The 27,681-nt window shown below is 37.7% G+C and overlaps 4 protein-coding genes across 11 annotated transcripts; 1 reads left to right on the forward strand and 3 right to left on the reverse strand.

Moving 5' to 3' along the window:
- Nucleotides 1-107: 107 nt before the first annotated feature.
- Nucleotides 108-4,324, reverse strand: LOC113691333 (protein RETICULATA, chloroplastic). Its single transcript, XM_027209433.2, has 7 exons — nt 3,495-4,324; nt 3,301-3,399; nt 2,646-2,866; nt 2,365-2,434; nt 2,183-2,262; nt 1,277-1,341; nt 108-647 (listed from the first exon to the last, which is right to left on the reverse strand). The coding sequence occupies exons 1-7, from the start codon at nt 4,050-4,052 to the stop codon at nt 454-456; spliced, it is 1,287 nt and encodes a 428-aa protein (XP_027065234.1). The 5' UTR covers nt 4,053-4,324; the 3' UTR covers nt 108-453.
- Nucleotides 4,325-5,899: 1,575 nt separating this feature from the next.
- On the reverse strand, nt 5,900-8,773 carry LOC113691564 (putative receptor protein kinase ZmPK1). 2 transcript variants are annotated; one of them, XM_027209767.2, is made up of 2 exons: nt 8,587-8,773; nt 5,900-8,393 (listed from the first exon to the last, which is right to left on the reverse strand). In XM_027209767.2, exon 2 carries the CDS (start codon nt 8,218-8,220, stop codon nt 6,049-6,051), a length of 2,172 nt encoding a protein of 723 aa, XP_027065568.1. In that variant the 5' UTR covers nt 8,221-8,393; nt 8,587-8,773; the 3' UTR covers nt 5,900-6,048. The 2 variants fall into 2 exon arrangements, with proteins under 2 accessions (XP_027065568.1, XP_027065567.1); XM_027209766.2 differs by lacking the exon at nt 8,587-8,773 and having other exon boundaries at nt 5,900-8,580.
- Nucleotides 8,774-10,442: 1,669 nt separating this feature from the next.
- On the reverse strand, nt 10,443-18,869 carry LOC113692687 (serine/threonine-protein kinase ATG1c). Of its 7 annotated transcripts, none has more exons than XM_072051947.1 (14): nt 18,292-18,428; nt 17,562-17,678; nt 17,195-17,315; nt 17,007-17,065; nt 16,729-16,793; nt 15,181-15,274; nt 15,028-15,108; nt 14,791-14,899; nt 14,552-14,624; nt 14,072-14,445; nt 13,564-13,922; nt 12,493-12,802; nt 11,969-12,039; nt 10,443-10,880 (listed from the first exon to the last, which is right to left on the reverse strand). In XM_072051947.1, exons 3-14 carry the CDS (start codon nt 17,205-17,207, stop codon nt 10,641-10,643), a joined length of 1,848 nt encoding a protein of 615 aa, XP_071908048.1. In that variant the 5' UTR covers nt 17,208-17,315; nt 17,562-17,678; nt 18,292-18,428; the 3' UTR covers nt 10,443-10,640. The 7 variants fall into 7 exon arrangements, with proteins under 7 accessions (XP_071908048.1, XP_071908047.1, XP_027066975.1 ...); XM_072051946.1 differs by having other exon boundaries at nt 17,195-17,335; nt 17,538-17,678; XM_027211174.2 differs by lacking the exon at nt 17,562-17,678 and having other exon boundaries at nt 10,443-10,750; nt 12,511-12,802; nt 18,292-18,869.
- A 3,299-nt stretch (nt 18,870-22,168) lies between these two features.
- LOC113694033 (PRA1 family protein A1) lies at nt 22,169-25,699 on the forward strand. Its single transcript, XM_027212884.2, has 8 exons — nt 22,169-22,745; nt 23,169-23,209; nt 23,398-23,476; nt 23,816-23,902; nt 24,013-24,101; nt 24,212-24,283; nt 24,381-24,505; nt 25,219-25,699. The coding sequence occupies exons 1-7, from the start codon at nt 22,588-22,590 to the stop codon at nt 24,482-24,484; spliced, it is 630 nt and encodes a 209-aa protein (XP_027068685.1). The 5' UTR covers nt 22,169-22,587; the 3' UTR covers nt 24,485-24,505; nt 25,219-25,699.
- The last annotated feature ends 1,982 nt before the right edge of the window (nt 25,700-27,681 follow it).

Genomic DNA, 27,681 nt, shown 5'->3' on the forward strand with positions numbered 1-27,681 from the left:
TTCTTTTCTGTTTTGAGGTTAAACTTACCATCCAAACGTATTGGTTATTGAATATATATATATATATATATGTATGTATGTATACACACACACACACACACACCATGTTTATAAAAATTTTCAGAACTAGGCATCCATCCACTAATGAGAACATTAACTTTAACCAAACCCCCTTTCAAGTGGAGCCCTAGTCGACAGACAAACAAAACATGCATCCAGTTGCTGCTCAGGAGTCAGGACTTAACCGTAAAAATTTTAATAACAAAACAAATGAGCGAGCATCCTAATTAGTATTAAGAGAGACGACTTAATTAAACCTATACCTAAAATAAAGCTACAGCCGGTTGTCTGTCAGCTTCCTGCAGAAGGTCTTCCAAAATTAGCTGAACAATTTGCTACAAACCACAAGGTGCTTCCTTTTTTTTTTATTAAGGGAAAAAAAAAAAAGGTAATTTATTGGACGCCACTCCACCTGGCCCAGTCAACAAACTGCATTCCACCGTAGACATTATTGGCAAATCTTATACCAACCGTAAAAGCCATTGCAACTGATGGAACCTGTCTAGCGACGGGAGATGCTTCTACCAAGCGCTCCAAACCATTTATAATCTGATAGCGGGTGTTGGAAGAAACTGCAAGGAAAACACCTGCAAAAAGAGTAAAAAAATTGATTGCTCGATTAGGCAAAGCACTAAGGTTCCCAAACACAACAGCAAGTAGCTAAGATTCAGCAGACAGGGAAATTTCTATAGTTGGATCAATTAAAACACTGTCTACAATACCACCAAAATATGGCATTACCATTCCACTCCTACACATCAAAGCTTTGAAAAGCATGAACATAGACAGATGATATGTCATGGTGTCCGATTCTGCAGGAACTTAATTTTTAGAATGTACCATACTTAAACCCACCTGTACTTAGCCACAGCAGGGAAGGATAAGAAAAGAAGAAAAGGGAGGGGGAACTACCAACAAAAATGCAGTTACAAAACTGTTCTGTTCTTCCAGTTATATACGCAATGTTCTTTAAATGCAAGAAAGTTCAGTTCTATAAAGGAGCTGAGAAAGCTATGTTGATTTCCACCACAGACACCAAGCTCAGAAGAGTTCAGCATGTTTTAAAACTCCATTTTTTTGGTTATAGCAAATTAGTAATCCAGACAAAAACTTTTTTGCTTTGTTTTGTTTATTTTAACTTTTTCTCTGAAGTAACGTATTAGTTAATGAACCCAACAGCCAGAAGCAGGATCACCATCAATAAGGAAAGGCATACCCCAGAGAGCTGCACTCTTCAGTAGTGGCGGAACAGGTATATCATCTTCTGATCTCTTTATGCTCCTGACACAAAAAAGCTCTGAAATTAGCAACAAATTGCCTCTTCAAAAGCTAATTTCATCTTTAACAGGTATATCAAAAGCTAGAAATGCCGGTGAACGGGCTAACTTCATCTTTTGTAGCACTCCCTCCCATCCAAAATGAATTTCTTTCCTGTATTAGCTGGGTCAAAAAGATGTATGCTTTCCCTAAATGATAAGTTTTAGCAACAAGGTACGACTGGACAATGGTACCATGTCTTTTTTGACTATGTTGATAAGCATAGGCTAGCTAAGCCCCAAAAGCTTTTCAATTTACTTGTTCAAGCATTTATTTTACAAGCCTTCCTCAATTTTCGTACAAAGTTAAAGACAAGGCATCCATTTTGATCAGAAGGCATATGGGATTCACAAATGCTTTGAAAATCTTAACACAATTTGTTGCACATTTAGTGAAGATCAAGTTTCAATTTCTAATGTCATTCAGACTTGAAAGCACCTGTTATGACCCAAAGGGTCAAGTTCATCGTCAGATTGTCAATGTCGGATCATCACTCCCAGTAGTTAGGGAATTGCGTAATATTGCCAGAGTAGTTAGTACTTTCTTGAATTTATTCCAGATTTGATTCAGATTTATTAATAATGCAGTTAGATTGTGGTTAAACTCAAATCTCAGATCTGAGTCAAAGACGTACTTGTATTGCTTCTTTCAACTTGCTCAAGAAGAATGCTTGAGGTAATAAAACTATATCAATTGAAGCTCGGGCAAGCAAATGACAAATTTGATGTCTCGTAGACATGTTTTAAGGAGCTTGACAAACCAACATGTATTTATGTATAGAAACCATCTCAACAGAGAAACATACCGTTTGGCATTCATTATCATATTTGCAATTCCTTGACCAACAATGCCACATCCAAACCCAACCAATCCGTACATAATACCCTGAGAACAATGAGGAGGTTTTTGTGATTAGAGTCCAGATACATAAGAAGAGTATATAAGAGAAAAACGCTTCCATGCTTTATGTAAATATGTAATATTTACCTTAAAAAAGTAAGTACCAATCCTCTGGTTTATGGTAAATTGACAACCAGGCCTTTCTGCCTCAAATACACTGCATTTCAGTATGCACTAAACTAATTTTAAAAAAATGATCTGAAACTCAGGTATCAAGTGATAGGTAAAGTTGTTTCATTATCCTAAAACACCAACTTATAGATATACTAAACAAGCGCATATATTGCCAGTCTAACAAATGCGCCTCGATCAGGATTATGAGAGAGTTAACAGGCAAATGATTTTAAGAGGATAATGTGGACAAAAACCTGCTAGGAAGAGCACCATAAGCTCTCTGCAAGCGACTGAAAAGTCCTTGAGACGCAGATGATTGTCCAATCCGAGCATATGGTGCTAGCATTCCAACTAAAGCCACATTGACAACAACCCCAACCAAAAGATCAGCAGCATATAATTCAAATTCTGCCCAGAAGTCTTTGCCCCTCTTTTGAACTTCCGCAAATGTTGCACAACAAGAATCAATAACAATCTACAGAAAAATGAAACTATGAAGCCTAAGTGCCTTATCAAATACATTCAAATTCGTTCAGGATAAAGAAATTAAACAAACAGGAAAAGTGAAAGATTCGATTTTAGAAGCTTTCACATGGAAGAGAGCGCCATACTAGACTAGATGATTTATGAGTGACGTGTGCAGCAAACCAACTTCAAGAGTTAACTAGCTTGAAGCGCTACCTTACCGGCAATTTGACTTAATGCATAGATGATACATCAACTTATGCTAAAATTGGAAGAGAGGTTACTAGAACAAGGATGACTTATTATACAGGAAACCAACAACACATGAATCTGTACTAACAGCTAGCAGTGTAACTTATCTACCACATGAGTTGCCACAAAGAGCAAACTTATCTACCGACAAGTTTCTGGGCAGAAGAATCCCAATAAAACAGCTATACAAACCTCTGTTCCGATTTTGAAAAGAAATGAAGGATCGGCCAACATTCGATTTCGGAGCATTGAGCATGATTTCATGGCAAATCCCAAAGGCCACGCCGAACCCTGCAATTACAAAATTATAAGCTAGAAATTACCGCACAAACGATTAAAGAATAAGTTCAATCTTTAAAACCAACTGATTTTGACAAGGGTTAAACCTGCAGGTCCAAATATCTGAGAAGAAGCACTTTCCTGATCCCCAAGCTCTTGGCAGCCTCCAGCATATCTGCTGGAAGACTAGTTCCACGAGCCTCAGTCTCCCCAATCACCTCCTCAAACTTGAGTAACGGCCCAAACTCCTCTTCTTCATTGTCGTTCTCCCCATTGTCACCCCCTCCACTGCCCCCTCCACCGGGAAATTTCCCATTTCCACCGTGTCCACCACCTCCGCTGTCTACATTTCTTTGAGCACTATCATCTTTCGACACGTAATTACTGTCTGACACCTTGAAATCCTTCCCCGGAGAGGATATACAAGTTTCTTTGGGTACGGAACTCAGTCTGGCACCACATTCTGGCTCACCTCCTGGATTCGACAACTTCACAGAGAAAAGCCTCTGCCTTATTCTGAAAGAATGACAATGGCGGTTTTCTTTCCCATTATTACTAAACCCTTGAACATCAGAAAGAATCACACTCAAGCTTGGGCTTCTCGAAACTGCCTCATTTTGCAAATTCAAGAAATGGGACACTCGAAATCCAGATGAACAGCCCATAACTGATTTGGGGTATCTAGATTTCCTTAAATTTTTTTTTTTAAAGACTAGTATGCAAAATATGCAGAAAGGTCGACTGATTACCAACGTTTCCACCCAGTGACGTACTAAAAATTAATCAGAGTATAAATGATACTACTACTACTACTACTACTATTGCTTAGCACTCTCTCACTAGCTGAAAACCTACAGCTCCTAATTCTTTAATTTCTTTAAAATACAAAAAATATTATTGAGTGTGAAGAATCAAACTGCGCTGGCAAATTTGAAGAAACAATAATAGTACTAGCAATGTATTATGCAAGAAAACAAGGGGTCCGTTTGACAAAAAAAAAAGAGTGGGCTGGGAGGCCCAAAATGGTAGTGCTAGTGCCAAGTACTAGCAGTACTGGCGGAAGTGTGTAACTCCGAGAAGAAACTAGTCGACGTCGTTTCTTTGCCCGCGCGGAGAGTGGGGTGGGGGTTTGGGGGTTTGCCAGTTGCGAATGGCGATGTTTGGGCCTTTCGTGAGAGGAGTAGTTTAGAGAGCCCGCCTGGTCCTCTTCCCCTCTACTTCACTTATTTGGCTTAGTTAAAGAGTGGGAAAGGCGGCGGTAAGATTTTGGTACAGGGACAATTAACGTGAGCGGGGCGCCGTCGCAAGTGGAAAACGTCGGTCGTGTCACGTGTGCGGAGTTGACTAGGGTTTTCTTTTTTAAAGTTGAACAAAAATGTTGGTAGATGTTATTGATATTTAGGATCTGTTGTATACAATTTGTAGGTTTGCAAGTGAGGAAACTTATTGGCCCAGTCGTCACCACAAAGCCTTTAGGAAACTTACAAGGGTTCCATCCTGCCTCTCATCAAAAAATTATCACAATATATGGTGGCTTTAATTAATTATCTTTAATAGAGTCTTTATTCACATCGAGTCTCTCTCCTCCCTCCCTCTATATTAGGTTATAGAAATTCTACCGTATACCTTTGTTCAAGGTCAGATGAGATGAAATATCTTATTTCTATCAATAATATAAAGTCGATTTCATCTTTTGTTTCTTGCTCACTTTGGCTCTTACTATTTTGCATTTTTTGCTTACAACCTTATTAACTCTCCTTCTTCACTCTTCTTTTCTTTCTTTTTTTTTTTTCTAATTTTGAAAATGATCTGAGAAAATGGAAAGATAGCAAAATCTAACCATTGATGATACTTATAAGTTTTAAATAGCTACATCATTAAGAAATTAATGGATCTCGTAACTAAATCATAATGCAACATAACCTTGAAATAGCAAGTGTAAATGATATGGAGGCCAATTTTAGATTTATCCACCTCGACACCGTCTACTACCTATTGGTGTAGCCCAAGTGGTAACGGACATTCCAACCCAAAGGCCTTAAAAGTCAAGGATTCGAATTCTGGGGAGACCCCCAAGGTACACCAATAGCCAGTAGAGGACTTCTCCTACTCAAGACGGGCCAAGGTACACCAACAGGCAGTAGATGACTTCTCCTGCCCAGGATTTGTCCACCTCGACACCGTCTTGGGCAAGAGAAGTCCTCTACTGCCTGTTGCTATACCTTGGGGAGCCTCCCCAAGATTCGAGCCCTTAACCTTTAAGGCCTTTAGGTTGGAATGCCTGGTAGGTACACCAACAGGCAGTAGAGGACTTCTCCTACCCAAAACGATGTCGAGGTGGACAAATCCACAATTGATCTCCACAGATGGCAATCTGGATGAAGTCTTCCAATGTTGTGATTCTTTAATGAGAATAGCGCCTACCATTTTTTACATGATTACATACTTAGATGAAAGTTTGCTCTAATTTTGGTTCAATATTTTATTTTGGTTTATTTGTTACCAAAATCCATCAAAAACAAACAAATTTCATTAATGATCCATTTGGATTAGTACAAATTATTTTACTAAACTGGGCATCTCCATCCTTGCACGGTCTATTCCTCCTAGTTACAGTTGAACAAAAATGCCGGCATCCAATTCCAAGCTGAAGCTACAGGATTACTGAGGCAGAGTGGTATACTCGTCGCATTCTAGTAGAGTTTGAACCACCGAAGCCATTGTGGGCCGCTTCTTCCTGTCTTCCTCCACGCAGGAAATACCAACCCCGATTAACGTTGCCACTTGCTTCCTACTGTATTTCCCTTGCAATCTTGTGTCCACGATATCCTCCATCCAGGACTCCTCCCCTTGCTGAATTTTCCTCTTGATTATCCTCACACATTTGGTCAGCTCCGCTTCTTGCTCGTCACCATCATCTGTCGCCCAATTCGAGAGCCTAATCCCTTTAACCATCTCCAGGATCACAACTCCGTAGCTGTAAACGTCCACTTTTGCAGTAATTGGTTGATTCAGAGCCCATTCTGGAGCCATGTACCCTTTTGTTCCTCTGATCGTTGAGAACTCCGAGCCTGGTCCTCCCCCTCTCTGAAACAGCTTTGCCAGCCCAAAATCAGCAATCTTGGGTTGAAGGTCCCCATCAAGAAGTATGTTTTCTGGCTTTACATCACAGTGGATGACCCATTCTAGACATTCATGGTGAAGATAGGCCAGACCTTTTGCTGTCCCCAGTGCCACCGCAAACCTCTGTTCCCATCCGAGAAAATTCTTCCTGCTAAAAAGATGCTTGTCAAGAGACGAGTTTTCTACATACTCGTACACCAGAAGTTTGCGTCTCTTCTCTGAACAATATCCCCACATTCTTACCAGATTCATGTGATTGATTTTGCCTATGGTGCTCACTTCTGCCCAAAATTCTTGTTCAGCCTGAAATACATCTCCCAGCCTCTTTACACCCACCTCCCTGCCATCTGCCAAGACACCCTTGTAAACAGATCCAGAGCCTCCTCTCCCAAGCTCTTCCTTGAAATTTTTGGTTGCCTTATTGAGTTCATCGTAGCCAAATCTTCTAAACTGACTTGCTATCATCTGATATCCGGCCTCAACTGTAGCCGGAACACCCGTTTTCCTGAACAGGAAAAACCAGCCCAGAGAAACAAATAGAAGTTCGATTGCACCGAGTGCAGAAGCGAATGAGAACAGATAAACCCATTTCACTCTTCTCCCCACTGCATCATACATAGAAGAGGAACCTATTAATAGTTCTGCATCCTTGGATCCACAAATGGGACCGGAACCTTGAAGAGTTACCGGTTCTGATATTTGTAAACTTTGAGGCACTTTGATGTAGATGGTTCCAGGGAAATCCGGAGTTAAATAGCCATTGAAAAGTGCACTTTTTAAATAACAATTTCCCCATCCTGTTATCCTGTAGCCAAATGCTTGGCAACTGGAACCCCCCAGGCAGATGTTCCTGCAAGCTTCAAATGTAATGGATTGGGTGGAATTGAGATCAAAACCATAGTAATCTGCGTTTGGAATTGCCACAAATTTCACTGCCTGAGGATTGGACCGACTGAGTTTGAATCTGGCCTTGCAGCCTTTATTCCAATCACTGGGATCACTAACCACAAACCCGGGAGGACAGGAGCACTTGGCCATCCCCGTGGTGGAATAGACACAAATCCCATTTCTTCCGCACAGCCCGCGAACAGCACACGGTTGTGCAAGAGCTTGCCAGGATATCTCCCACAGTCCAGTTGAACTGAACAAGCTGTAGACTCTGAGATTTCCATCGTAGTCGATTGTCATCCTTCGTTTGATCCCTGGACCCGCATCAGTGACATTGAATTGCAACTGATCGCTTGACGTAAACCTGCCTATATCATCCAAAGCAGCAATTCTTGTGCTGTTCCAGTTTGTTCGTCCATTCACGTATACATTAAAATCGGGGTTAGGCCAATATATACTCGATATCTCAGGCCCGTCATAAATCAATCTCAAAGCGTTGTCGCTGTCGAAATACAAATTGAAGTAACCAGATTCATAGCTTCCTTTTCTCAAGGGAGACACCAACCTTTTATTCTTGGTGAATTTTTGAGTAGGCAATAGAGTATCGGTAGGATAATCAAAGCTCTGCCAGAGCATATCACCTTTGAAGTTTTTGAGAACAAGGTTGCCGGAATCAAGAAGCTCTGCGCTAGACACATCAGTCGAGGTGGGGTTGGTTTGCCATACAACCATGCCATCGATATCTGTCAAGACCATTGCTCCATTTCGCCCGAGGGACAGCTTTGAGCCGCGCCCATTAACGGGCCTGTCTCTGTTAGCCATCCAAACCACTGTTTTGTCTCTTGAATTGGTGAACCAGATTGCAAACCAATAAGCGTTGCTTCCATCTCCGAGAAACCCACAAGTGAATGACTTATCTGGGGATCTGATGAATCCCTTCTCATCTTGCACAGAGAGAGTTGCACCTCTTGCCAAGTAACTCCCCACTTCTGAAGCTGTAGAATGGAAGAACAGAGACATACTAAGAAGAAAGCACAAAGAATGCAACGATGAGGAAGTCAGCTGATTCCTCATTTTAGATTTCAAAAAATTCGTGCCCAGATCACAACCAATAAATAGCAGACACTATATAAATTTCAAAGAAATCTGGTGGTTCACTTCAGCGTGGAGATCATGTCATGTACTTACTGCTTAATTGTGGAAGAAAATCGACAAATTTATGACGCGGTCTTGTGGGCCGCAGGATAATGTTCGTAGTATTCCTCGGTCAACGTTCCTTTGCAGTGTTTGACCCTTCGGCGTCTGCGTGTGTATGCTTGTTGAAAATGGAGATTTGGAAAGCGAACCTAATTTGAATTTTGAACCCGATCTTGAGACTTTGAGGCCATGCAGATAAATTTTCCCATCTAAAAACGGAAAGTACTGGATTAGTATTTGGGATAATATCAGAAATCCATCTTGAGGTTTCTTCTAATATCACTTGTCATCCCTAAAGTTTTAAAAAATCACTTACCTCCTCTACTGATTGTAAAAAGACTATATCAATCCTCTATTGATGCATAATTCACATATCAAATGAATGGAATTCAAAAAAAAAATTTAAAAACAAGAAGAAATAAAAGTCACTTTTTCTCCGACATTCGCTCTTACTCATTTTTTGAATAACTATGCAATATTTTATTTGTAAATTCTAATAAACTAAATTTTATTTATTTTTTTATCTTTTGTGATTGTGATAAAATTGCACATGATATATTTGCTTATTTTAAGTTGATTATTATAATGATCAATACAACTTGAAAATTTGGGCACGAGTTGAGAAGAAGTTGGAAAGGCATATATAATTCATAAAAAATCGATTTTGAGTATATAGAGTTAAATTATTGCAAGTGTATTTCTTTGTGAATATCTTTTTTATTTTTTAAATTTATATTTTTATGGATTATAGCATTAAGATGTGCACAGTATTATTAGATATTCTTTTTCAGGTGCTGGTTTTCTTGAAATAAATAAAATGATTTAGAAATATTTTTATTTAACAAGTAAAAGAGTAATTTAGGGTTTCTAAAACTTTTATTACAGAAATAACAAAAAGTAAGGAAAGCAAGTGATATTTTTAAAACTTTAAAAGTGTTAGGTGATATTAAGAGAAACTTCGAGCAAGGTTTTTGATATTATCCTTTATTATTTTCAAAATTTTATTTATTTGTATCATCAACATATTTTTTAATTATTTTTTGATCTTATGTACGTCATATTAAAAAAAAGTATTGTAATATTTTTTTACAAAATTATTCCAAACAATTTACTAACCAAATGCGCTCTGACATCTCACTTTTCGGCCGCATGTATTTGACCATGTGCGAAACTGTGTGTGAACAGGGATGAGAATAATAAATTATTAAATACACTCTCTGACATTTCACTTTTCAGCCGCTTGTATTTGACCATGTGCGAAACTGCCAACAGGGATGAGAATAATAAATTAATACAGCAGTGTAGTGATTATTAAAAAAAAAAAAAAAAAAAAAAAGCCAATGACCTAAAGCGAAACAATTACACTTGCTGTCCCAAAAAACAGAAAAAAGAAAAACAATTACACTTCCGCCAAACTGATGTTCATGCACATTTTGCTATGCTAATGTGGGGAACATTTGGTATTTATTCTTTTTTTTGGTGTAAAATGATAATGATGGTGTCTTTTTTAATCTCTGAAATTGGTTGTAAGCTAGGTACCCTTGTTCCCCTTTGTAAATGGAATTGACACACCCCTTTTTTAACATCAAAGTAATTTTTAATCTCCACTACAAATGCTAATCATCCACTCAAACAACCTGTAAAAAATTAACCACCATAAGTTTGAACTGTTACCGTTCACAATCGAAATCAAATTTTATACATCAATAAATTACCACATCCACCAATACAAGTTAATTTAGTTGGTAAGAAAATATTTTTCTCACAAAAAGTTGAAATATGTAGCTGTCCGCATAAGAGATATTTTGGCAGGAGGTCCGTCATCCCTACATTTGCGGAAACCATAATTATACGGAGAAAATGAGGAGCACATATACGTATGCCACATATATAGTTCTATCTACAAGTTGTTTGTATGATTTAAACTACAGAACAGGCAAAATAAACAACCATACCCTTACATACAAATTGATTAAATGTGTGACTCGAAGAATAGCTATACAGACAAAGAATGTTAACAGGCGATTAAAGATCATATACAATTGTCAGGAGGAGCATCGCTGGTCCCCGCCCTTCAGAAGGGCCATCCTTTGAGACCTTGAAATGCTTTGCCTGTTATTCAGGACATCGATGTAACTTCGAAGCCTACAACGGCCTGAATTTGTCAGAGAAAACGGAGGATTCAAAATAAGGGAAGGTGCTTCCACTAGAAGAAATACTAACAAGCGCACAGCTTTAGAGTAAAACACCACAGCATCACCCGTGCAACCCATATATTCATCTACCTGCGAGGCATACGTGAGGGAACACTATTTGACAAATAAAAGAAAAAAAAAAAAAGAATAAACTGATGAATGTTTCTGCAATTATCATATTTTAAACTGTTGGCAATTTTTCATCTTATTCTGTGACCAAAAATCCATCCTGCCATTTGGAGTAGATTTTACAGCTAAAGGATAGAATTCCAAATCCACTTTGTTTACACTTCATATTATAAGACAATATAATGCTTTTGGTGTTGCCGTATATGATGTTCTTAATTTTAGAGCAGCATATTTACATATACATCTTTGCACTTGACGGCTTAATTTTATCTATATTTTGTGCTTTGCAAATATATTAGACAGACCATATTTCTCTGCACTACAGGATCAAAGAATAACAGAACTTGCTAAAAAGCCACGAAGTCTCAGGCATAGGAAAATCATACTACTTTAAGAACATTTGTGAGGGAAACACAATCAATCCAAGCTGCTACTTTTTGTTTTTATTGTCCAATTCATTCTTTTTATAATGGAGCCATTATACTTGTGGCATTGTACACTCCAAAGTATGCAATGCATTAAGGCTAGCGTTTTCTTTGTATGCGTCTTTATCTTTTGCGGATGTATATCCAGGAATGGTCCAAACAGGTGCCATGATGGGTGGTTGTTCTGGGTGGGAGGTGGATGAAACAGAGAATGACAAGAAAGTCAACATAAGAACATCAAAGATCCGAGAAACATATTCAGACACTGGAGTTTTAAACAGGAAATGATGGGTTTCGTAGATGCAAGATCAACTTAAATTGGACTTAAAGACACCAGTTTTCAACTGGGCCCACATGAGAATGACTCAAAAACCTTGGATCATAAACTATTCAAAGGCTGAATTTAGCTACAGAGGGCTAGAATTATACAAAGCCTATATGCAAGACCATCTGGACCTGCCATCTGATGCTGATATCTAGCTTAAAGGAGATGAAGTAAAGATTTACCATGCAGAAATTAGATTAGACAGTCATATACAAATCAACAAGTCACCTAGACTTCGATATGGAAATAAAATAAATAAATAAAAAGAGAAAGAGAGAGAGAGAGAAGAAATCACTTACAGCTCCGCGTCTGCCCAGAGCAAGGGCAGATTGGAATATTGTCTCCATTGCATCTGGCATCTCTGTATTTCCTGAAATCACAGAAAGCTGAATATAACTTCGGCATAGGCACATCAAAAGGATCTAGAAGTTCACCTAGATTAAAAGAAAAGCCCATTCCACTGAATCAGTTTCCCTGTCTAACTAAAAGACATCAACATCTGTGAAAATTAGAGCTCCTTTTAGTGTTGTTACCAACAAGTTTATGTATCTCGTAACTAGAAGTAAATATTAAATATCACAAACTTATGAAAATAAATAATTGCCAACCAACTGGGGAGTTTGGCTTTCTATGGCGTTGTTAAGGTCCATTATTGCTTAGATTCCTCTGATTTTAAAATAGGTTCAGACAACCAAAAAGAAGATAATTAAGGACTTCAGCTGATACAAAGAATGAGAGGAAATATACCATACATGTAACAACAATGGTTCAGGAGAATAAACACCTTATAATCTTAATGAAAAATATTTAAAAGGAGAAAAACCTTGGTAACATGTAATACCGGGCTCTACAATTTTTGCAAGTTCCTCAGCATTCCCAACTTCAAGAAGAAATGCTCTCTCAATCTGAGAGCAAATATGCTGAGAACCCAGAGTGTTAGCCGCATCAAGATCTTCATGAATATCAAGGCCGTCTAGTTCCTTCGTCATTTCCCTCAATCTGGTAGAATCAGGTGTTGGGCTTCCCTCCGTAGCAGATGCAGCTCGTGTATGACAGATGTGTAATGCTTGCTTCCATATGGCAAGAATCACAAGCTGAACTGAGAATGCTTCCAGCTGCTTACCTGCCTCAAGCTTTTTAACCAGATGCAATCATTAGCATAGACAAGATGCAAATTTGGAGGATAGTAGTCGTGTAGCAGAGAATAAACCACCAATCCTAAAAGTGAGACTGGGTTTGACATCAAGGAAGATTACTGAGTCATATGACTGGTCAGAAACATTAATACAGCATTCAGCATATGCAATAGTTCACATATCACCATTACTACATAGTAGTTCAACAGTCGAGATCATTAGCATTATAGCCAGCAGCACTGGCATCAAAATTATAATTACTGTCACTTAATATGGAAAACTCCTACAATATTTGTCCTTCATTTTCTAAGAGGTATGGCAGTTGCGCCTCAAAATTTGAATGATCCGATGAAAATTAAAGTAAAACCTTTAGCTAGCAAGTACGGACAATGGCAAGAAGATGAGTACCTGAAGCAAAAACTTTATACTCAGCTTGTCAAAACTTAAACGGGCTAGTAAGACCGTTATGCTCAAGCTAGGCACAGATGAAGAAAATAAAATATGAACAGACCTCTTTCCAACTTCCTCAGATCATCTAATCTTCCACCTTGTAAGCTATGATGAATTGGGTACAAAACATTCCCAAATTAATCGAAAGTGAGAGGCAGGCATATGACAAGTTAATCAAGCACATGACAACCGCGGAAACAGTAAAACTAAAAACAACAAGAAGGTTTCTGATCAATTGTCTAACTCTAACATGAGAGGCAGGAATCCTTGTGTAGTTTTCCACATTAATAAAAGATAACGGAAAATACCTTCTCATTTACTAGTTCTCTGATGGCAGATGCGCAACACTTTAAGGATCTTACTCTTGTGATGCAGTCAGCTGATGGCTGCTCTAATGTGTCAGCTACATCCATAGATCCTTGTGAAGTCCCAGGAGCAGAGCCGTGACTTTCAAAGCTTTCAATATGACCCACCTTATTGGCTGCTGTACCAACAATTGGTATTGGGGCAGTTGAGATGAAGTTTATGTTTCCAGAAACTTGTGGTGGACTGCCAGGTTTGGAAGACACATTCTCGAGAGTAGAAATAACAGGTGAAGAAGACACATCCAATGGTGGACCAGGTACCAGGACATACTCCTGATCAATCAACTCCAATGAATCTGCCACTGTTACAACCCATGTGAATAAAATGATTTTTAGGTTTATATTCTCTCAAAACCTGAATATAGCTCCAGGAAATTTGACGCTTATCTATCTCTATCCCTATCTTTGTATGGAAATAGGAGTGTGTCTAGTGACAATTAGAAAGAAGCACCTTTTACGTGACTTTTTGCCGGTGCAGGATCCACGGATTTAAGAGACTCTTTCAGCTTTCCTTCTGAAAGTTTCAGACCACCAATATTAAACATAGTTGCTTCCGGTTTATGACTGACACTACCATAACTGGAAGCAAGATCCATCTTCTCTGCAGCTTTAGAAGCTTCCTTTCTGTCAGCTTTTGCATCAAGAGAAAATCCATATGTAGATTTAATTGGGGACATCCCAACAAAAGAGGGACTCCCATCAGGACCACTGGAATCATCATCTAAACTAAAAGGTAAATCTTCTTGAGCAATTTCTTCAGTTTTCCCCACAGGATTCAGTTCAGAAAGAGGAAAACCATCTATACTTTTCTGTCGTCTCATATTCCTGCACAGAATAATTTTGAACTAATTAATAAAGTCATGTACATCATTTTGACAAGTAAACCTTGTCAACCCAAATCACAACTACTTAAATTCATAAGCATGATTACCACAACAATTCATCTGCTTGCCTTTGAGAAAGGAAGGGGTGGTTAAAGAATTCCTCAAATGTCAATCGCTCCACTGAAGGAAAATGATAGAATTAAAACTTTTGATAGTGGTCAAATAAACTTGGTATTCCAGCAAAGAGTTTCAGTGTTTCATTGCGGATGAGCAACTCTGACCCAGAGTAATAGCTCTTGTGCATTTTGGGTTATTTAATTATGTCGTCAAAAGTCCTGGACGGTACCTGGATTACGACGAAGCAATTTCCTACACAAATCCATGCAATGAGGACTCAAATCCTTTATGTCTCGGGGAAACTGCAATTCAGTTGATCTCACGATGTTCTGGAACAACTGCAGAAATGTCAGAAGTAGGTTAGAAAATGGTATAATGCAATATATTAAATAAGATACTGAAAAGATAATAAAAATAAAAAGTAGAATTAGTTCAGAAGTAGAAAAAATTAGATAAGAAGTTGAACCTGTAGTTGGTTGTTTCCTGTATATGGGGTTTTTCCAGTCACCAGTTGAAATAGAATGGCGCCAACACTCCAAAGATCTGCCTGCATTTTCATGCCAAAGTCAATAGATTACATGAAGGTTGACATCTGGCATCTATATAAATCAGAATTCACCTTTGCATCGTACTTCTGGAGTTGCATTATTTCTGGAGCCATGTAAAGCGGTGAACCACATAAGGTTTCAGCAAGCCCTCTAGGTTGCAGAGACCTGACCAGAAAAACCAATATTTCTTATACTGCAAAATAAATATTTATTCCTAGCCTCTAAATCATGAACATTCAGTTACATTTTATACACCAAGAAAGACTATATGGTAGTTTCTGTTATTATGGAGACATTTTGCCAAGTATTCTACAACAAAGCCAAGGAAAATCTGATGTATCATGGTAAAGCTGCTCCAAAGGAAGATCAAGATCACATGTTTGATAAACAGGAATAGCTTATCTGCACGAACAGATGAAACTCTCTGAACCTACATCTTCCCAAGCATTTAATCACAGGACCCTCATACAGCTGCACAAGAAACCTGTCTTAGCAGCTGTCCATGTAAAGGCAAAACCCAGAAATGCCTGTCTAACATCTCCTTAAGAATTGAGGATCTCCTGATCTGTGCATGAACCTGCAGAACTGTTTGGCATCTATTATGATAGGGCTAACTAATCCTTTTTATCAGGTGTCAGGAAATTCTCTCTTCATCTCGTCTCTCCAAGTTCTCAGAAAAAATCAAGACCCACTGAGTTATTTCCAAAAGATTGCCAAAACTGCTGCAATTTGTGAACTGATCATAAGATCACCACTTAACTGGACTCCAGTCCAAATTATTTGTCCAGTATAAAACCACTATACTTTTAATTTATAGGTTGCAAGGAAACCATAAAAATCCAACTATCCCAGGATCGGGCACCCATAATCTCCTATTCAATTTAACTCTGCCAAGTTCATTCAGTTTTCCATGGGAGAATAAGACAAAACCAATATAAAAAAGCTTATAAACTATACTGAACAGAACTCTTTTCAGAGTCATCTTCTATGCAGGACAGGGCATAAACATCATTTTTAAATGTTAATCCCACCATTCCTCATCCTGGGGCAAAAATTTCTTCCCCAACCAGATAACTTAAGCCATGATTGAGGCAATTAGAAATCTAAATGGGCTAACTGCTGCAGGATAAAAAAAATAAATCTACAGTAGAATTTTAAAAAAAATTGTAATCCAATCTGGCATCATTCTACGTCATCCCCAAACCTAATGTATCCTAAAAGTGGTTCTCGACAATAGGATGTTATAAACATGAGAATAAATTCTCAACAGCCACATTGAGTTTATTGTCTCAGAATTACAACTACAGAAATAGGAAAAAGCAAACATACATTTAATCAAATACTATTAATTGCCATGATGATTATCCAGTAACAAAGCCAGCTGCTTCAACTAGACACAACAGGACCAACTCCCTCCTCCCCCTCACCTTCCCCACCCCCCCCCCCAACTAAAAAAAGAAGAAGAAAGATATTGTTAAGAGGACAAGAGAAGTGGTATGTGCTTCGTATAGGAATGAGGCATCAGTTTAGGTCAGTCACGCATTCAGAGTACTGATTAGTGCATGCATCAAGGTAATGGACAATAGACATGACATTTACATGTCTGAGAATTACTTTACCTTGCAAATCCAAAATCAGCAATCTTCAGGATGGATTTGTCATCATTTGTAGAAAGCAATAGATTCTGTTCCAGAAAATGTGCACAAATAAAAATAACTTGCATTAAACTTGAAATGCCCTTGCGCACTCATTCTAAGGACTAAGATAATCTCATCAGCATTCCTAGAAGAAAGTCAAAACTGTTCAACAAAAATCATGAACAGTTTCCTTACTTCAAAGTGAGTAATTTGAGTTACAAGTAACACACTGAAAAGCAAAATTTCATCGGGAAGCAAACCTGTGGCTTCAGGTCTCGGTGAATTAGGTTGTTCTCTCGAAGTACTTTAAGCCCAGAAGCTGCGGGGTATGTGAAAACACAAATCATCCTAACATTAAATTAAGAAAAAAAACAATACAAGAATAATAACATTCACAATAAAAATAAATGCTAGTAGATCAAAAAGCGAGAAAGAGAATGAGGAATACCCAGTTGCTGCATGAAGTGCTTAGCAGTTGCTTCTGGAATTCCTCCTTGACGGTTTTGGATGTAAACAGAAAGGTCACCCCCACTGCAGTATTCTAGAATGATATATATCTTTCCAGAATCCTATATTCCATCCAGAAGAACTGATTTAGATAAGAATAAAGCAAAAGATATGGACCTCGTTCAATTTCTTGAGCTCAGTTCCAAAATATCTATCATGCATAATAATATTTAGAAAAAAAAAAAAGAAAAAAAATGGCAATTAATGTGGTGTTTCCAACCCATGCTGTATAACATCTGTAAAGACATAGTAACAACCTAACACCATGCTACTTTGAAGGATACAAAGAAATGCAGATCCAACTCAACTGCTCAAGCAAAGAAAAGAAGATAGTATCGTTTCTGGATGCATTTGAGATACTGCCACTAGTCACGTGGCTACAAGTCAAGTTGGAGCTATCAGTAACAGAAGTTAATGCTTGAATCCTGTTAATGTGCATTGCAAGCGTCAGATCTAATCACAGAAAGGAAAGCCGAAAGTACAATCACGTTTCCATAATCTAGCTGGATTTTGATTCAGTTGAGTATTCAATACTCATTCTTTGCATTAGTTAACATCAAAAACGAGAATGGATCTCAAAGCAATGAAGAGATAACAGTTACACTTCATACTCTTTAACTTGCATCCCCAGCAGTGGATGCAGCACTCCACTCCAGTCCATTCTCTAAGTTTCATGATCTTGCAACATTTGCTAACAGAACACATAAACGACAAACTTCTAAGCAATGGACGCCTAATTAGACGTTATTTTAAATGGTTAACTCCCTTCTAAATTACTAACAGGCAATAGAATGTTTAAGTTTCTTTGGCACGACAGATAACAACAATATTTAGTAATTTAGAACAATATCCGTACTTCCGGATCAACTGATATCCTGCTTTGAAAATCTCCAGTGCAAATTCACATTTTCTACGTGTATCTCAAACCATAAGCTAGAGCTAATCAGAGCAAGTTCCTTCCTAAGAAATAGGATAAAAATGTGCGCAGTATTTATTAAAAGTTGTTGCGTGTAAATTAGGGGCGATTTGTGTACGGACCTCAATCATGTCGTGCAAGCGGATGATGTTTGGGTGATTGATCTTCTTCAAAATAACAATCTCCGACTTCAAACTATCCCGGAGTTTGGTGTTCAATCGAGCCGTCACGATCTCTTTGATGGCAACTTCGGTGCCGTGGACCCGGTGCAGCCCGTGCCATACCGTCGAGAACGACCCCGCTCCTAGTTGCTGCCCAACCACATATTCCCCCACCACGAACCTTCCTCCTCTGCTCATCGGTTGAGGCATCGATTTTACTAACTTACAATCAGAATACAACTCCAAAACCCTAAGCGGCAGCAATTGATTTCACAGACAGCACCCCAGCACAACGGCGACGTATTGAGCTTCAATATTCACAGATTTTCCAGCTAGAACAAATAACCTACTAACGCTTCCTTTCTCAGCATTTTTTTTTTCTTTCCCAAGCTTACGGCTCTTAACCGTTGTGCTTCTGACTGTCTATGGTTGGCGAACTGTGATTTGTGGTCGGAGATGAGACTAATGGAGGTTTAAGTATAGTCTAATCTTTGATGATGATGTTAATGCCGTATCGTTCAATATAATAATTAAATTTTATGAAATAAATATTGGCTGCCGTTATTTTGTTTTATTTTAATTGTTGCTGTGGGATGTTTGCTTCAGGTTGTGCGGGAGGTGGGGGCCGGGGGGCTATTGAGTTTCGTTTTTGAGAGGGTAATTAATTGGTAATCCAGCAGGGTGAGGATCCGTCTTGTAATGACTAACGACAACGTTGACATGATGTTTTCAAATTTTCAAAATTTTGTTCTCAGGAAGGCAACATGCTACCAGGAAATTAGGACAAGGGGCACAAACCGTTGTATTCAATTTTCACTGCGCGTAACTTCCATTTCACATGATGTAACTTACTTTGCATACATGGCGTGAAAATCGAGTTACATGCTGTAATTTGAGTCGCACAAATTTTTGAGATCATATCGTGACCGTAAACTTTCAGGAACAGTTGTCAGTGACAACCGTTCCTGCCCCATTTCCCAGAAAATTATGAGGTGGCAAGCTTTTTTCTAGGCTTTTTCCTTTCTTGACGAATTATTATGGATCCATTAAGTTTTGATTGAAAAGTAATTTTTTACTAAAAACTTGCTAGAAAATGCAATCCAAATTCCAAACAGGGCAGTAAAATATCTTTTTAACTATAAGTAAAAGATTTGTTTGGATAGTGCTTTTATCTCAAATAATATTTCGTTTGCATCATAAACACGTTTTCCAACCCAACTTTTTATATTCTCAATCACCTTTTTATCTCACATATACCACATACCTAATATAAATAGTCACCAAAGGTCAAAACAATGCTTACAATCAAAATTTTATTTTTTAAAGAAACCATTCCTTGAACTTGCACCTCTTAGTGACAATAGAAGTTCACATTTAAAAATCTAAAATTGATATAAAAAAAAAAAGGAAAAATCGTCTAAAACGTCTCTCATATTTTGTAAAATGACTTTTTTCATCCCTCACTTTTAAAAGTGTAATTTTATGTCCCTTATATATTCATATCGGTCAAATTTAGTCTCTAACTAGGTTTCCGATCATTTTTTGGCGGGAATCCATCACGTGCCTTGCACGTGAACATTTTTTAAGGGTAAATTTGTCAAATTATATTTTACATAATCAAATCTATAGTCCTCCACATTTTATAAAACAAATTTTTTCGTCCCTCACATTTCATAAACTGATTTTTTCATCCCTCACATTACACAAAATGAATTTCTCAATCCCTCACATTTCAAAAAATGAATATTTCCATCCCTTACTAATTATGTGTGTAAGGGAAACCCTAAAAAAAAAAATGTGTGTGAGTACATTTTTATTTAAACACATGTATATGTCTATTTGATTTTGCTTAATAATACGAATAGCATAAATATATGTATGTGTCTATTTGATTTCACTTAACAATATGAATACCATATATTATACGTGATCATTTGATTTTATCTGGTATTAGTTAGTAAAAAATCTTGCATTCATTGTCAAATTGGCCAATAAAGTTATTTTCGGTCAAAATACAGTAAGAATATGCAAATTAAGATTCTATTGGTAAATATTAGTCAAAATCATACAAAAAGAGAAGATAGCCCACAAGTTGGATCCAATTACATACATGTGTTTATGCTATTATTATTAAGCAAAATCAAATAGACATATACATGTGTTTAAAACAGGGGCGGATTTAAAGTGGGGGCACTGGGGGCACAGGCCCCCACTGCCTCCCTTAAATTCCTATAATACTCCTATAATTTTGATACAATTTTAATGGTGCCCCTAAATTTTTTTTAAAAAAATTTGAAAGAATGGGCCACAAAATTTATATCATTCACTTTCCTCCTCTAAGGGCCAAATATCAATTATATTAGTCATTATTTTTTGTTCCCACTCCCCAAGTTCCCTTTACTCCTGTGGTCCCCCATTTCACTTCACAACCCACGATTCCTCTTCTTCCACACTCAACTAACTACTATTTCTTTTTATTATTTCATCCAATCATCATTAATCATTTACTTCCTTTGTCCCTATTCCCCAATTTTCCTTTCCTCTTCTGGCTTTTGGTTGTCCCCACTGAAAATGGTTGTTTAGTTACTTATATTAAGAAAAATATATTTCGTGAAGTTGAAAATAAAAAAGTTGTAAACCGTTATCAAAATATGAAAACTTGTCGTGAACAATTGCAAATAGTTTAGTTTGTTTTTTAAATAAAATTATTATTAGATTAATAATTTTGAGTTTGTCTTTTTATATTTTTCATGGAATATACATATCAATTGTACTTGTTAGTAAATTTATTTATTTTTTGCTCAAAAAATTAAAAAATGAGTAGATAAAAAATTTTAGTATTATTTGTGCCCCCACTAAGATTTTTTTCTGGCTCCGCCCCTGGTTTAAAAAAAAATGTATTCACACACATAATTAGTGAGAAATGAAAAATTCATTTTTTGAAATGTGAGGGATAGAGAAATTCATTTTGTGAAATGTGAGGGACGGAAAAATTTATTTTATAAAATGTGGAGGACTATAGATCAAATTATGTAAAATATAATTTGACAAAATTCACCCTTAAAAAATGATCACGTGCCTTGCACATGATGGATTCCGGCCAAAAAATGACCGGAAACCTAGTTAGGGACTAAATTTGATCGATGTGAATATGTAAGGGACATAAAATTACACTTTTAAAAGTGAGGGACGAAAAAAGTTATTTTACAAAATGTGAGGGACGTTTTGGACGATTTTCCCTAAAAAAAAACCTATACAATGTATAAGGGGATGGGAGGAAGATTTGGTGTAAATACTATCTGTCATTTTTTGAACTTTCAATTTTACCCTTGTAAAACTAATTTTATTTTAACTACCAAAACTTTATAGTCAGGTGTCTTGAAAACATGCTTTACTTTAACTATTTACTTTCAACATAACTAACATTAAAAATTATAACGATTGTTATGTGAAAGAAGTTTAAGAGATTAAATTTGCTTTGGTAATAAAAAATTCATTTATCATAAATATTATACATCTCTTTATTACACATACATGAGTGTGCAAAAAGCAGTAATATTTATAATGCAATCAAAATAAAAAGATTGGGTTGTATTTGTTTGGATTGTAAATTATTTGAGATATTTTTACTGTAACATTTTTTATGATATGATGTATGTGAGATAAAAAAATAATTAAAAAGATAAAAAATTATATTGAATATTATAACGGTGATATAAGCAAATATATCTGAAAAAATAACCCACTATCCTGTGGTGTGGAGTGACTCAAGCTTTTCTAATCAAGAATTTGCACGCTCAAGCTTTTCTAAGTCCTGTGGTGTGGAGTGACTGCAAATGCCGTGAAAACGTTCTCACTTCCCATGTTTGGGTGCTGTAGTTGGTCATCACACTAGTCTCACGGAATATAGGCCCCCGGCTCGAACCCGGGCTCAGACATTTTCTAGTTTTTGCCATTGTTTTGACGGTTGACGGCTGACGGCTCCTTTGCCATCCTCCGCCTTAAAACCACCTTTTTTTCCTCCACAAAGAAAACCCAAAAACGAAGAGAGGGGAAAAAAAGGACAAGTTCACAGATTCGTCTCCTTTCTTTCAACGAAGCATCCTTGTTTATTCCAAACCCACAGTTACGAAATCTCCCAAGACATAAACTGTTTGTTGTTCCTAGGCCCGAGTTAGATACATATATTTTGTAGTTCTAGGGTTTCGAGCAAACAGTTTTCGATTGAATCATCATCACGTCTTCGATCAAAGCCAAATGGACTGGGGAAACGTAACCGCAGAGGATCTGATCGAAGCTCTGCGTGAGGTCGACTGGTCATCTCCGCCGCGGCCGCCCTCAGAATTCTTCTCTAGGTTTACTGTCCCCCGATCGTACTCCAAATGGAACAGTCGCCTCAAGTGCAATCTCTACTAGTATGGTTCTTTTCTCGAGTCATAACAGGATATTAATCGTAACGTATTAGTCCATAAGACTAATTCGGATAAATCATTTCGCCATTTGAGTTGTTAATTTGAATGAATATGGTGATTAATTGCAAAATTTTTGTCTTATCCTCGGCTGAATCTCGTTGCAACATGTCCTGCATACGATCTTCTGAATTATTTATTTGAAGCAGAAATAATCCTAATTAATTAAAACTCAGAGAATTATCGAACTATTGAGTGCCAGTGAGCTAGATTCTACGGAGAGAAGAAAAATTTTGAGTATTAATTGGCTATTGTATTATGACTGAATTAGATAAAGAACATGTACAGGTGCTTGTTCGATGCTGGCCTTATTTGATTTGAAGAGACATTCTGCTCATTTACTTTTTTGGTTTTTGCCTTGTTTTGCAGCTATAGGACGAATTACTTTATAATGATCACTGTCATTCTTGGTAAGAGATGGAAACTATCACTATTTTTTCCTTCTGAGTGGGGCTATGGTTAAAACCACTTAGTGGCTTGCTAATTCTACTTCTGTGCGTGTTTCTATAGGCGTGTGTTTCTATAGGTGGCTTGCTAATTCTACTTCTGTGCGTGTGTTTCCATGGGTACTCACTACAATACGTATGTGCATTTGCAGGTTTGGGATTTCTTAGGAGGCCACTTGCTATTGTTGCTGCATTGTTGACTGCTCTAAGCATCGCTTTTCTGAATGACAGGTATGTTTTTACATTGTATGTATGTAGAGGATTCTCTACCTTTGCTCATTTTCGAGATTATCAGTAGCCTTTCCAAGGGGAAAAAAGAAGGTTGAATAGTGAATAATAAGGTTAACAAAAATGTTTGGAAAACAAGAATCTGCCTAAATCTATTGTTCTTAGATATGCATATAGTTTGAGCTTCAAAGGGGATATTAAATCCAGAGGGTTGAAATATTGAGCAGCGCATGCGTAAAATAACTGTTTTTTAGTTATCATTTCGTATTTCTCTCTTTGCGAGCCTGTTGACAAACATTTTTGCATCATTGACTTTTTATGTTTTTTGGGATTGTTGTACAGCTTTGCAGGTACTTTTAGTGAAAAGATTACAAGAACTGTGAGACAGTTTTCTCCTCATTTAGCTGCAAAAATGAGGCCTCCCCTGACGTAAGTATGTTGCCTGTATTTGTGCATGAATCTATATGTGCAACCTGTGCATGTGTCCTCCTATAATTGTAACCACTCTGTACTTTGTTTAAATTATCTGTAATCTCCAGGCCTGTTATCAGAGGACGCCCATCAGCGAAGAGAACAATTCATATATGTGGGCGGCCACGCTGGGTGTTTGTATTGGTGTTTTCAACTGGTATGAGAAAGCTCATGGGCAACCGCTCCCCTTCTGTATCTGTCTCCCATCTTTGCGGGTTTGCCTTTGTGTGATTGACATTCTAATAATTCGGATTTGCCCTTGTGCAGTGAGTTTCATCCTTTGGTTTGTTTCTTGTGGCATCTTAACTCTGTTATGGGCTTTTGCTATTGGCCTTCTTGGTAAAATCGTAAAATTCTATTTCCTTTTTCCTTTCATTTTTTAACTTACTGTGGCCATTGTACTGATTTTCATGTTGTTGCTACTATCATTTGTCAGCCACTGTCCTTCATGCAAGCTTCAGGACACCCAATTTGAAAGCTCGTCTAAACACATTCCGCGAGGAATTTCGTGCGGTTTGGCGGAATTACAGTGAGCTGTAGCTTTTTGAAATTTACTGGACGGTAATAACATTACCTTGTCCCCTGAGAATTATTCCTTATAGTCATTGCAGTTGTATATCAGTTTTCAGTGTTAATTTGATTTTTCTGATTACAGAGTGACACAGATTGATGTTTTTATGCCTTTTACTATCTTTATCTGGTAAATTGATTTTACATTTCCTGTGAATGTTGCATAAGCTTGGGTAACCTAACATGGATCTATTGGATATTCCAAAGTCAGCTGAATGTATTGTTGCTGTATATGGATTTATGGCCATAATGTTCTCATTTAGCATGGTTTTTTACTTGTCAAGGTTTACTCTTCGATTGTGAAAAGTGTTGAACGAATTCCACAAACAATATGGAACTGAAACAAAGTTATCTATATTAATTTGCATTTATGGGCGAAGTCAATTTGCTCATCCTTCAAATGTATGATTAGGGAAAGTTAATCTAATTGGGTAAGAATTGTTCTTTGCCTTGTGACCACGATTCCAAAGCTTTGAACAGAATAGAAGTATTCTTTCTTGCATCTGTAAGCTTTTGGCTGTGTTTAATGGCCTAATAGTGGCTCTGCAAATCTGACAAGTGATGATTATGGTTGGGTTTTGAATTGTATGCTATTCTGATTCTTATGTGCCTAGTTTTCATGTCTTCTGTATAGTTTGAGGATCGTTCTCCTTAGTATTTTGTTCTTTTCTACTCTGTGATATATGTCTATGTTTTCTGTTTAGGGGCTTTATGTCATTGGTGAAGATAAAGCTTCGTTGTTCCTACTTGTGGGGTTGGTTGCTATTCTTGGTGCTACGCCTGATCGTTTTCTGCAACATGGCAGCTGGATTCTGATGTAACTCTTTGGCAGATGTTGCAAGTTGTATATCTTTCTATAAATCATCTAGCTGAAGAGGCTGCTTAATCGATGATAGGACATTAAGAAATCTTTGGCGATCTATGTGCAAAATTTACTGCAGAATCCTTGGAATGCTTTGGTGAAATCTATTCTCGATTTTCTAGGGTGCTCTATTTCCAATCATCCAGTTAGTAGGAATCTGTTAAGAAACATAACGGTTTACGTCAATGCTGTGCACATGTAATGCCTTGTTGCTCTGTAATCTGCCGGACTGCCAGTACTTCGTATTGGTAAAATTGTCGAGCACACTTAGTTTTGTTCAGTAATTCTGGTATTATGGATAATTACTTCGTTTTGTTCAGTAATTCTGGTATTACGGATAATTTAATTGATTGTTGCAGTGATGAGAGATTACTTGCCTTAGAAAGGGGGCGTGAATATTTGGACTTTAATGAACATATAACTGCATTCAATCGTCTGTGATCTCCCAGATCTTATGACTGCTGTGGTCGGTTCTGGATGAAAAGTTTATTTCGACTTTGTTACATAGTTCTGGTGCTTCGGAATCCATGCCACCATGTCTGCTGCCCTCCATGAGGACGTCTACTCTTTAGTTCCATATTCTCTCTCGAGACGGCGGGTGGCTGGGCTAACCCCAATTCCAAAACGACGTAGCAAAGCCGAGCGTGGTAAATCTGCCTAGAAAAGCACCCCTTTAAGCTAAAATGCTGGACATAATGAGCATCCGTTGTATGCCAGCCTGTCAAGTATAGCTTCGCTGCAATAACGAAACCTTTTGATTTGTTGAGTTAATAAATACAATACTTGTCACTCCTTTTTGAGTTTTTTTTTCTTCGACATTTTTAACTTATCATTCTTTTCTACACCCATTCCAGCTCCAACTATCAAATTCAGGACTCAAATTTTTAATTTGATAGCGGAGAAAATTTTAAGAGACTTTTCTAATATTTGGCCGATTTTAATATGTTTTTTTTGAATTTGAAAGTGGAGAGAATTCTATGTAAAGTTGGGCCAACTCCAATAGTTTCATTGTTGAGCTCCATAAACATTTTAACTTTCAACTGTAAATAATAAATACACACATCCAAAATCTAAGGTAATTTCACATATTTATTACTCCGTAAACATCTTAACGCAATTGAAATAAGGGCAGATTCTTGGGACCCTTAGCTGGCGTGCCAATGGCCATTGGCGTGGCCGTGGGAAAAGGAAATCCAGGGATGGTTTTTGCTTGCATGTTTCGCTTTCAGCTTGTAAAAACCCACTGAAAGTAACAGTACACGTCACTCTATTTGGATTTCATCTTTACCGCGGGCCACATTTTCTGGTCCCTTAGCCTTCGTCCGACGATATATCATGTCTTAGGATTCATGTAACCTCAAATCAAGGTGCATGTATGGTTTACGAATAAACCATTATCAGATCTGCCGAATTTCTTTATAGCGAGGAATCCGCTACAACAGTAAAGTTCGCTTTTTCGATGTGTCCAAGTTATAATGATGATAAAAGGAAGTAGAAAAGCTGGGCACGTAGCGTTCTCAAGCTTGATAGCGAAAAAGCACGAATCCAGAAAAGTAGAAATTCTATATGATTTTCAGGTGCTTCGATTTCCATTACCGCAGCTGCTAAATTTCACAGTCTGGCCCATGTTTCATCGACTTCTTTCTAGCTAAGGTCACGTGCCCCACAGTTCATCCCCAAATGATTTCGATCCCGTGTTGCCTGCAATGCCTTGCTATAAATGACACCACTGGATGCTTTCCCTCTCCAAGTCCCCTTGTATTGTTTTCTTGATACAAATATTTATCACCATCCACAGTCTGGAGTAGGATACTTTTGATATACTAGCATATATATATGTGTGTGTGTGTGTGTGTTGGCGGGCATAGATTCGGAGCAGGCAATGAACAACCACCCAACGATTGTGGCAAATTGGCAATTGATTGTATAAGATGATGATAAGAAAAGTGGAGGGGGAAGGTACGTTCGGCAGAATCCTGCACTAAGAGAGAGATGGGATACTGCTTGAGTTGGCCATGGATACAAGCATTAGCCTCAGCGTCGGGATTCATGCTATTGGTGGGACTCGTGTGCTGTTGTCTTAACACCAAACCTAGGCCACCGGGAGACACAGCTAGCGGCTGCTTCGACTGCGACGGTGGCTCTAGTTGCGACGGTGGCTATGGTGGTGTTTGAATTTTGAAATCAGAAATAGTTACTGTTCTTTTTAAAGTATACTTTGATGGATTCTTCTTTTTGTGATTTCCTAGATAAGGTTTAATTGCCAACTAAGTTGTGTGAAGGTATATGTTTTGATGTTGAAATG

This window comes from Coffea arabica, chromosome 6c, assembly GCF_036785885.1.
Source record: "Coffea arabica cultivar ET-39 chromosome 6c, Coffea Arabica ET-39 HiFi, whole genome shotgun sequence".
NCBI classification, from domain to species: Eukaryota; Viridiplantae; Streptophyta; class Magnoliopsida; order Gentianales; family Rubiaceae; genus Coffea; species Coffea arabica.